The following is a 10,633-nucleotide window of genomic DNA, read 5'->3' on the forward strand; positions in this document are numbered from 1 at the left end:
TGTGGACATCATAAGGATGCAATGAAGCTTTTTTTTTTCTTTTTTTCTTTTTTTTCTTGTTACTGTGCAGTAACCTACGTCTCTGCATCTTGACTGGCTCCTTCCTCCTTCTAGTCCTGCCCTCCTCTGGACTAGAGACTGTGTGCAGTTGGAGTGGGAGCGTCTCCTCCAGTCTCTCACAGGGCGCACACAGCTGTCCATTGTATGATGTCTCCCCTTGTGGCCCGCCTGCTGCTGCTTGTCTGCTTGGCGTTACCTCTTTATGGCGTGGAAAAGGTGAGAAATAGAGGAACCCGAAAGGATCCTGACGCCGACAAGGTAGGCCAAAGTGACAGTTTGCCGTAAGGTGATAATGATTTGCACAAGTAGACCATGTGGCATTCCCAGGACAGATGTGTGTGTGTTGTGGACATATTTTGTAGCTCTCCCTAAAAGAAAAAAAAAAGTTAAGAAAAAGACTGGGGTCATGTGAAATAAATATGTATTCAAATAGGCCTAACTCTTATATCAGTTAGCGTGCTTTTTTTGTATTTCTTAGATTAATATGTATTAACATTTGCATGATATATCCGCAAAACTGCATCTGGGATTACTTTTTCTTGTGGCATGGGTTGCTGTTTATTGACCCGAGGTAATAATTTTCCTCAAAAGATAAAAAAAAATGTATATGCTTATTTATGACACTATCCATGTGGAGTTTCACAGTGCAGTGAGTGTGTGCAGTCATTACTTGGCTCCAATATGATGAGTTTCATGCAGCAGATGAGAAACGTTACTTACATAGCTTACGTATGATCAGCTAGTTCTCTATCAGTCCAGGCCACAGGCTGAGTGGACACAAAGAAATCCCCTAACAGGAAGTTTGTGTCTGGCTCACACATTCTGTGTCTGTTATTCATCTGGCTGTCTTTTACAGAGAGGTTTTAGGCAATATGATTTAGATCATTTTAAATGCGATGGATTGATTTAGGCTTTAGGTTGATAATTGTGTTTTAATATATTTTCCCAAAATACCTAAAGCAAGCTGCAAGTCAGTTCTACAGCAACCTATTCACACCACCAGCCCCCCATCTTAGACTATGTTTGAATAACATTGCTCAACCCCTCTACCCTGTAGGCACAGTGTGAAGGAACAAAGTGGATACACATTTCTCTCCATAATCCCTTGGGAGTCAAATGAAAGCTAAACTGCTGTTTATTTTGCTTGGACTGTGTGGACCCCCCTGAGGGACTCCTATACCCTACTTTGAGAACTGCAGAGATCTAGCAGATAGATTAGTTTCTCTCTGTCATCCTACCAAAAGACATATTCCACACATTTAAACTACAGCAGGAGGATGTTGATGAATAGCATTTGATGTTACCATCTGTATCTAGTGCACTGGAAATGATGCAGAAAAGCCCAACTGCACTAGACACTCTGAAGAAGGAAGGCCTGCCTATTTGAACAACGTGGTAATCTATAAAAAAATCCTCCTCTGCATCCTCTACAGATCGTCTGAATTGAAAACCGTCTCAAAGCCAAGCATTATGTCCGCGCTCTGCATGCTCCTTGAGAACTTCTGTGTTGACTAACGCATGAAATACTACTGATTCCTCAGCACTTTGGGCCAAAATGCAGCCTTTATGCAACAGTTACAGTAACGGACTGTGTGTGCTGCTAATATTCAGGAGGGCTGGAGTGTAATTTGTGCAGGCAGGCAGGCAGCACCGCTCTAGAAACAGCAGACTGTAAGCTCATATATAAAAGTCAGCCGTGTGGCTATAAGTAGACAGAGGTTCCATTCATTAGTCTGCTTTGAAACGATTCCCACAAATCCAACCCTTAATAAAACACTCCAATGTTTCCTTCAGTATCAACCAAATGGGCTTGTGCCGTTGTTGCGTCATTGCCACATTTTGCCCACCACTATAGCCAAGGCGCTTTGAAGCGTTGTCCCTTTTCCTTGAGGACTGATTCCACGTCTTATTACAACCCATGCATGCATACCAAGCCACAATCTGCTGGTTTCATCACAGACGTCTCAGTTTTCCTATGGAGATGACGTCAGACCTAACATGTCCAGGTTGCTCCAGAAAAACCACATAATGACTCAAACAGACGCTCCAACCATCTGTTTCCCAAACAGCTGACATTAAAATACTGTAATTCTCCCCACATTCAGGCACCATATAGATTGTTCTACTTCAGCCCAGGGACTCAAGCCGAGAAAAGATGTTGAAACTGGAGTAAAGGCTCTTTTGTTCCTCGCCTGTAACTGCTCCACAGCTGCATGCTGAGCAAAAAGGGGCAGAAATGACCCAGCAAAAACTCAGATGGAAAATTCCTTAAGCACCATTGTTTACTTTGGGGCGAGAGTTTTTAGTCTCTCAGAAATCAGATAACTAGAATTAAAATATCAAAACCTGCTAAGAAAAGTTTCAACAGATGTCATACACACTGTAATTTGTAAGGTTGAAATTTCTATTTACAGAACGTATACTGCCAACAAGCTATCTTGGATCTTCTATCTCTCTATGTGGTAGGGCCGTTTTGGCAAGCTGCCCCCGTCTCTGTTTGTATTTGAGTCAGCTTGAGTAAGATCTGTTTAAACATAGCAGGAGATCTGTCTGGACAATGAATCACACAGAGTCCCGTGTGGCCAGACACCCTACTCATTTTAAGGGTGTCACCAGGCCTTCAGTTCCTCATTAACACATGGTCTGTCATTCACTCACTTCACGGTGGCTCCCTAGTTATTTGTTCTATTGCTTTGCCTTGGTTTGGAACACATCTGTTGTCGTTCTTATAATCAACCCCCATGGCAGCGTATGTGTTTAGACGAGATGTAATCTTGACTTCTTGTGTGTGATGGTTGGATGAACGGCTGCGTTGAGGTGTTTGCGGTGCATGATGTGGCCCAAACTTTGCTCTCGTCCTCATGAGTAAGGATAAAAGAAAATAAGAACCAGGAAGTTGGATAACAATAGACTCTGATTTTCATTGTCATCCTCCACACATGTCTGCTTCCCCCCTCCCCATGTTCCTCCAGTATGGCAGCTGCATGCAGGGCCCGGCAGGCAACACCGGCAGAGAGGGTAACCCTGGAACCAACGGCATCCCGGGCACTCCAGGCATCCCCGGCCGCGACGGGCTAAAAGGTGAGAAGGGCGAGTGCATCAACGAGATCTTCGAGGAGCCCTGGAGGCCCAACTACAAGCAGTGTGCCTGGAACTCTCTCAATTACGGGATCGACCTGGGTAAAGTAGCGGTCAGTATCTCACATTTCAAAAGGGACTTCAGTCATTTTATACAAACTTGCTGAAATGCTACAGGACCACCATAGTGCACTAAAACGAGGCAATGTTTCTCCATGCTGTGCCGCAGGACTGTACGTTCACTAAGAAGCGTTCAGATAGCGCCCTCAGGGTCCTCTTCAGTGGCTCCCTCAGGCTCAAGTGTAAGAACGCATGCTGCCAGAGGTGGTACTTCACCTTCAATGGAGCCGAGTGCACAGGACCCCTGCCCATAGAGTCCATCATCTACTTAGACCAAGGAAGTCCTGAGCTCAACTCAACCATCAACATCCACAGAACATCTTCAGGTACGACTCATGTCCACCAAGGCTTTGTTTGGCCATAAATAACCTGATTCAACATTGGTTTGTTTTTTTGCCAAGGGATATTTAATCATTGCAAAAACTGACTTTTTCATATTTTTTCAACAATAATATGGGTCCCCAGTGTGACTAGAGGCTCCAAAGTACAAGGAAAACAACTCTCTCTTTCTCCACCTCCACCTTTCTGAAAACCTGCGTTTAAAAACCCCAGTCAAATTTCTCTACACTTATGATGTCAAAAGGAAATAGTTAAAAAAAAGGGGCTGATTTGTTTTACTCCATGCCCCTTATTGCCAACATAACTTGACACTACCTCCACCTGTGATAAGTATACCCCCAGATCTCCCTGAATCTTTTTTTCATTTCATTTATTTATTACGGCTCACGGCCATAGCACATGGCATGGAGCACACAATTCAACTGAAATCATTACAAAACAAAACAATGGTGTACGGAAAGGAAAAACAAAACAAAACAAAACAAAACAAAAACATCACTTAAACAATGGCAAAACATTTCTCAAAAAGGCACCTGTTTTAACAATAACCCCTGGCCTACTTGCCCTCAAAAGTGAAATCAATTTGGTCATGGATGGAAAATAAACATAATAATTTGGCAGATACTTTTTTCTAAAATACATTACATCCACATTTTTACACTCAAAAAGTACATGGTATTCATCTCCAACACAATTAGCATCACAAAGGTTGCATATTCTTTGATCTAACTGGCAGCAGTTCAATTCAGGGCCAATCAGAGCACACTGGGCTTTTTGGAAGGCGGGGCTTAAAGAGACAGTCTCTAAAATCGATATGTTCAGACAAAGGCTGAAAAGATTAGATTTAGCAATGACCCTGTGAGAAATATAGGTCTACACATCTTTTTGGACAGAAACCCAAATAAAAAATGTGGAACCTGAAAATGAGCATAATATGAGACCTTTAAAGCAACAGCTCAACATTTTTGGAATTACGCTTATTTGCTTTTCTCATTAAGAGTTAGATTTGTGTAGAATTAACTGTAGCTAAAACCAGCAGCTGGTTAGATTAGCTTAGCATAAAGACTGGGAGCAGCGGGAAACAACTAGCTTGGCATTGTCCAAACTGTACCCATGTTGGCCTGGTCAAGTATAAAATTGCGCTTCCAATAGCCAAAAGCACAAGTTCATAAAGTTTTCCCTCAGGAAGTTACAACAGCTGTCCTTACCTATGGACACAGACGGACTAGCAGCTTAAAAAAAAGAAAGCTATAAAAGCTATTTGTGCTATAAAAAAAGCATAAAAGCTATTGTGTGTTACTTTCCGTTACCTCTTTGGACCAAGCCAAGCTAACCTTTTCCATTTCCAGCGGGAGTGTATCAATGTTCCCAGGGATCTGTGGCATAATATGTTTGGGAAAAAACTAGTCCACATGCCCGGAGTGAAGTTTTTGTCGCTAATTTCCTATTAGGAGGTGCACTGAAATGGCATACTATTTAAATGTTAGGCCTTTAGTGGATTTTTTTCTTCTTCTGAGTAACATAACACAACCAAGTGGTATAGAGATGAGTCTATCAAGTACAGTAAATTATTGTATCCTGCATGTTAAGGCATTGCTGTTTATTTTGCAACTATATCTTATCCACAAAACATTACATTGGTAAAACATCCCATTTGGTGGTGCCATATGCATCTTGGAATATCAAGCCCTGTTCATATTGGGATGACCCCTTTCCAGTCTTTTTTGCTAAGCTAAGCTAAGTTAAGTGGCCTTTGGCTGTAGCTGTTTAGAGCAGTTTTATTCTTTACAAGCAACTCTCAAGAGAGAAAGATAAGCATATTTTCCCAAAGTGTCAAGCTGCTCTTTTAAGTAGTTTTTTTAAACGGCTGTGGCTCTGAGCAAGCCTTGACGACAGACTTTGAAGTTACAATCTTTCAAGTTAGATTTTTGGAAAGTTCATCCTTGTGTCAGACACACTTATTAATTTGCGCTTCTGGAGGTGGTTTGGGTGTTCCCTGAACTTAATTTGCACTGTTTGTCTCCTCCTTGTCTTCTCTCCAGTTGAAGGGCTGTGCGAGGGAGTTAAATCGGGGCTGGTGGATGTGGCTGTGTGGGTGGGGACCTGCTCCGACTACCCTAGGGGTGACGCATCTACAGGCTGGAATTCAGTATCCAGAATTATCATTGAGGAGCTTCCCAAATAAATAAATAAAAGTTACAAATAAGGGAGGCAGCCAGTCCTGGTGGTGTAACAGTATGTATGCAACAGAACTTTGAGTTGCCTTTGTGTACAGATGTGCTATATAAAAAAAGTTGCCTTGCCTTATGTGGCCCTCCTAAATCATCAGGTATGGTTAGCTGAGGCGTCACAGCATCACTGATTCTAACTTGAATGTTTTATTTTATTTTTTGGTTTAAATACTTTACCAGTTGACAGGCCGATAAACAAGAGTACTGTGTCATTCTGACTAGCAGAAATCAAATTTGTACTGTAGCTTCTCTGCCTAGGCAGTAGCCATTTAACAGACATTGTGACAAGAAAGTGTCATACATATTTGAACTATGTATTCATGTGACCTGTTTATATTCATTATAACTGTTAATAAAGCCATCTTTTTTTTAAAGAAGAATTGTGTGCATACTTGGTAAGGAGCTATAAAATACAATGCACTTAATTGAATGGAGCCAGAGAAAGGAATTTATTTAAACGTGTAATGTCTGTGCGTATCAAACACCAACAATGCCGGTAAAGCACAGTTTGGATTTCACAAGGAAATGTTACAAAGCAGTGCAGGTACAATTTGATGCCAAGAAACAAGGAAATTTGAACAAAAGCATTAAAGATTATGGGAATTATATCCCCGTTCTTGATGCGGTTTTAAATACCGAAATAATTTAAGGAACAACTAATGTTACACGTACATGCAACTGAAAACCTGAGAAGATAACAACATTGATGAAGAACAGCTTTTTATTGTTCAGCCTTCAAACCTTTCTGTTGCCTCAAAACAGAACATGTAAACACAGTCATAATAAAACATTGATCCTCTCCTCTGAAGCATGAAATACTGACCTCCACAACATTGAGAAAAATAACATCACGGCAGCATGTCCTTTGGCTTGCACACCACCATACTCTTTACCCATAAGTCAATGTGTTTCTCAGGCACTGAATCAGTACATTCTTCATCGCCATCGCATTGGAGTGAAATACAGAGTTTGTATTCAACAACATGTCCACCGAGGATTCCACTGGTCCATCCATGAATCAATTCTTCTCACGTCGGCCCGTTTACACACGCGCTGTGTGGCTGCGGTCTGGTGCTTTACTGTCTGCACCTCTGAATGGCACCATAGTGTCAGTGTGAGACTTCTGCAGCGTTCCATGCCGTTCTTTAAAAGGCCTCATTTACTTTGTCCCAGTAGGAAGCGAGACACATTCTCATAAACTAAAAACGTAATGCAGCAGGCGGGAGTGACACGAATCATATTGGGGACGATGCCTTTATAGAAACCAACGGCGCCTTCGTTCCTGCAGAGAAAGAGACAAAAAATAAATGAGCATGACTCAAAATGGAAATGTCTTTATATGTTTTAACAGCCAGATTTAGAAACAGACTAGGATGGTGTAATCGGACCCTTGTGACTGAATCAGTAACGTACCTCCACGTCCGTCGGATGACGTCCATAAGTCCGTCGTATCTATTGTGATGGTCTTGAAGGCGAGCCCGCACCACCTGATATGGGTACGTCGTGGCCACGGCAAATATTTTGGACAATGCTGCCATTGTGATATATTCCAACGGATTCTGTTTGCACAGATAAGAGACAGAGGGAGAGAGGAGTGAGTAGGAAAACCGATGATTCACTCAATGCCAATTAGAAAAACTGTGGGCTCAGTCTTATTAAAGTGAAAACGTTACAAGCTTTATTAAACACTGAGCATGTTTTTCCAGACCCACAGGGTCGACTGACTCACCAGCTTTGCATCTGAAGACGCTTTCCTGTATTTGTTGTAGTCTCTCTTGAGCTCTTCGTAGGCCATGAACTGCAGTGCCCCGTGGGATGTGCCAAACAGACCAGGAACATAACCCTTTGAAGAGAACAGGCTTTTGTTAATAAATGGCAGAGCCCACTGCACTGAACCTGTAGCTCCCTGACCATTAATAATGTGTTTTACCTGCCAGGCTAAAGCCAAGGCATTCACATACAGTTCATGAAGGGGTTTAAAACACATCTTTGGAAATCCTGGGTGTTATAACAATCAATAATGGCTTACGAGACAAGCTAATACAAGCTGGTGATGCCCTCTAGTGGTGATATAGCTTAATTTGAACAAAACAGCCTCAACCTGTCAACTGGGTAGAATAAGCATCTCATGTGTTGCTGCTGCTGCATATTAAAGTACAAAGAGTCACTGATGTCTCACCTTGTATAGTCCGGGCACTCCCTCGTGGCGGTAGATCTTGACCAGAGCGTCAACCATTCCCTTGTACTGTTTGCTGGTTGGGTCAGCATTGTACTGCAGCACCAGCCTGGTCTTGGTCACCCAGATGGGGTTGGTTAAGGTAAGTGTTAGGGTGCCTATGTGAGGACAAGCAGGCATTGTTTGAATGAGCAACTCTGAATGACATCCAGTGGATAATACTTTGTTAGTGACACATGATTGTTCACACACACTCTCACACACACAGCTGATTTAGAAGCATAAGTGGCTCCCACCCAGTAGGCCTAACTAGTCAGGCGTTTCTAATTAAAACCTTAATGCCTGAAAAATGGCTTGTTTTCCTGTAGCAATAAACTTAAACTAAAAAAACAAAATGGTCACTTTTGGCATTCCTTGTTTTTTCTTCCTGAAACCTATTTAGAGGCTTCATTTGTTCAGCAGGAAGCCGATCCATGTGACCCCCTCTCCATGTGACCCCCTCCGTGAGACTAAAATTAACTCAAGTCCTGAGTGCAAATGTGGGTCTGCCTCCCGTCTGTTGAGGCCAGCTAGGAGCAGTACTAGCTGGCTTGTTGTTGTGTGCTATCGTGTGTGAGTGCAACAGCAGTTAGCAGTACTAACCTGCTGCGGCTGCCGACAAAAGGTGCTCCGTGGGGCTCAGTTCAGTTTGCCGTCCCTCACTTGTGTAGCCTTTGATCGTATTGTAGCTAGAAGGAGGGAAGGACAGTTATTTTCAAGCACTGGTCAATTTTGAAATATTTGTCTATTTTGTTTCCATAACATGTCTTCTTTCATACTAGTGTATTAAAAAGGGTCCAACACATACATGTAGGTGTTTATTTGTCAACCATATACAACTATCTTTAACTTCTATACTCTGAACCAAACATTTCATCTTCTAAAGCACTTACTCAACTAAACTTTCCATAATCATTCCTGGGACTATTCTGACGGTTATTACAGAAGGATTTGTTCATATGTTGTTGATTGTCTGACTTTTGGAAGGTTTGGAACTAATGTTTTGTTCTAAACATCCCAAACATGCATTTTTAGAACCTGTACATAAATGTCACTCTATTCTCCCTCAGTGTCTCGCCTTAAAAGGTCAAAGCCATGAATGGAAAATACCACGAGGGAAACGTGATCCAAAGGGGTTAACAGCAGTCATGGGGCTTACGTACAACAAGAAGTAGAGACCCCAAGATGCTCCAGCGCCCCAGACATTGGGAGTCACTCCTTGGTAGAGTCCTCTCAGTCCCTCCTGCTGCCAAACACTCTTCATACAGTGCATTATGCCACTGTACTTGGGTCTTAACTCCAATCCATCACTCACTGTGTTGACAGGACAGATAATACCTTTGTTAAGTCATATCATTAGACTTTAAGACATCAATAGAGGCATGCCCTCTACCCTAACCCTCAGCCCAGGGTTAAGGTTGGAGTTCTGAGCATATGATCCAATCAAGGAAATGACACCACAGAACTCTTAACTGGCAATAAACTTGTATTACTTTACATACTTTTAACCAGTACCACTCTTTATGACTAAATTAAAATCAAATATCGTATGTTGTCTATTTTAGTTTTAAAATGTGCAATGAATCTTTAATGTACGTTTGTATTTTGATGTGCACCCCAGGAAGACACGCGTGGCTTAAGGAACAAATGGCGATCCTAACAATTAATAACTTAGATAATGGTATGACAGTACCTGCAAACCTGATTTTGACCAGATCCAGAGGGTGAAGCACCAGCGTCGACACCACGCCTCCACTCAGTCCAGCGACCAGGTTTTCTATCTTCGCATGGCTGAAGACCTGCCGAACATGCCCGACTATGGAGGCAGCAGGGACGGCTTTAGTGGACAGGCCTGTCCCTGTGCCCTCAGCGGTACCTTGGTTCGTAGCGGAGCCCATGTTAACCCTACCGGGAGCTAATTTACTTTGCTAGCTCCTGTTGGCTAGCTGTGTTTACAACGTGAGCACTACGTAAGGTATGGCTAAAATCTCACCAATGACAGGCAGGCACACGACAACTCATTGACTCTATTGTAATATTAAAATATACAGCTTGGCGCCAACTCCATGAACGTGCTCATCTCTGTTCCATTTCGGTAAGTGAACCACGTTTTGGACATGCGGCGGCACACAGTTTGGTATCGTTTCCAGCTGTCAAGAAGCAATGCCTCTGCTCGACCTTGGTGATAGTATTAAGTGAATGTCAGTCAGTTGAAATTAAGAGCAGTGTTTCCGGCTGTCAACCTTCAAAATAAAATAGTTTTAGGCGAACGCTACAGTTCAGTGAAGTTCAGTTAGTTTATTTTGTCCCGACCCCAAAAAAAATCAAGGGCTTTAGTGTTGTCAAGATTTAGCACTTATTGTATGCATGTAATGCCCTAAGTAAAGAAGACCATTAACAGTTATTTGAGCACATCATCAGGGTTTATTTCCGAGCAAAATATAAAGGTAAATTCCTGATTAAATCAAGGTAATACAAGTCAATGTAAAAGTCGCTGTCAAGTAGGCTACACATTGGATTATTAATCATACAACAATTTGGTGAAGCTGAATCTGAATCTATTTATTGGTATTCATTAATTACTACAATA

General features: G+C 42.2%; 2 protein-coding genes across 3 annotated transcripts; one reads left to right on the top strand and one right to left on the bottom strand.

The window, feature by feature from the left end:
* The first annotated feature begins 134 nt into the window (after window positions 1-134).
* On the top strand, window positions 135-6,196 carry LOC307259469 (collagen triple helix repeat-containing protein 1-like). 2 transcript variants are annotated; one of them, XM_080039327.1, is made up of 5 exons: window positions 135-318; window positions 1,378-1,455; window positions 3,033-3,251; window positions 3,368-3,584; window positions 5,640-6,196. In XM_080039327.1, exons 1-5 carry the CDS (start codon window positions 205-207, stop codon window positions 5,780-5,782), a joined length of 771 nt encoding a protein of 256 aa, XP_079895453.1. In that variant the 5' UTR covers window positions 135-204; the 3' UTR covers window positions 5,783-6,196. The 2 variants fall into 2 exon arrangements, with proteins under 2 accessions (XP_079895453.1, XP_079895454.1); XM_080039328.1 differs by lacking the exon at window positions 1,378-1,455.
* A 67-nt stretch (window positions 6,197-6,263) lies between these two features.
* LOC307260048 (solute carrier family 25 member 32-like) lies at window positions 6,264-10,198 on the bottom strand. The gene is made up of 7 exons (XM_080040173.1): window positions 9,737-10,198; window positions 9,207-9,357; window positions 8,647-8,732; window positions 8,008-8,162; window positions 7,558-7,671; window positions 7,242-7,387; window positions 6,264-7,110 (listed from the first exon to the last, which is right to left on the bottom strand). The coding sequence occupies exons 1-7, from the start codon at window positions 9,939-9,941 to the stop codon at window positions 6,984-6,986; spliced, it is 984 nt and encodes a 327-aa protein (XP_079896299.1). The 5' UTR covers window positions 9,942-10,198; the 3' UTR covers window positions 6,264-6,983.
* Window positions 10,199-10,633: the final 435 nt, after the last annotated feature.

The sequence above is a fragment of the Ammodytes marinus genome (assembly GCF_949987685.1).
Source record: "Ammodytes marinus genome assembly, chromosome: 13".
NCBI classification, from domain to species: Eukaryota; Metazoa; Chordata; class Actinopteri; order Uranoscopiformes; family Ammodytidae; genus Ammodytes; species Ammodytes marinus.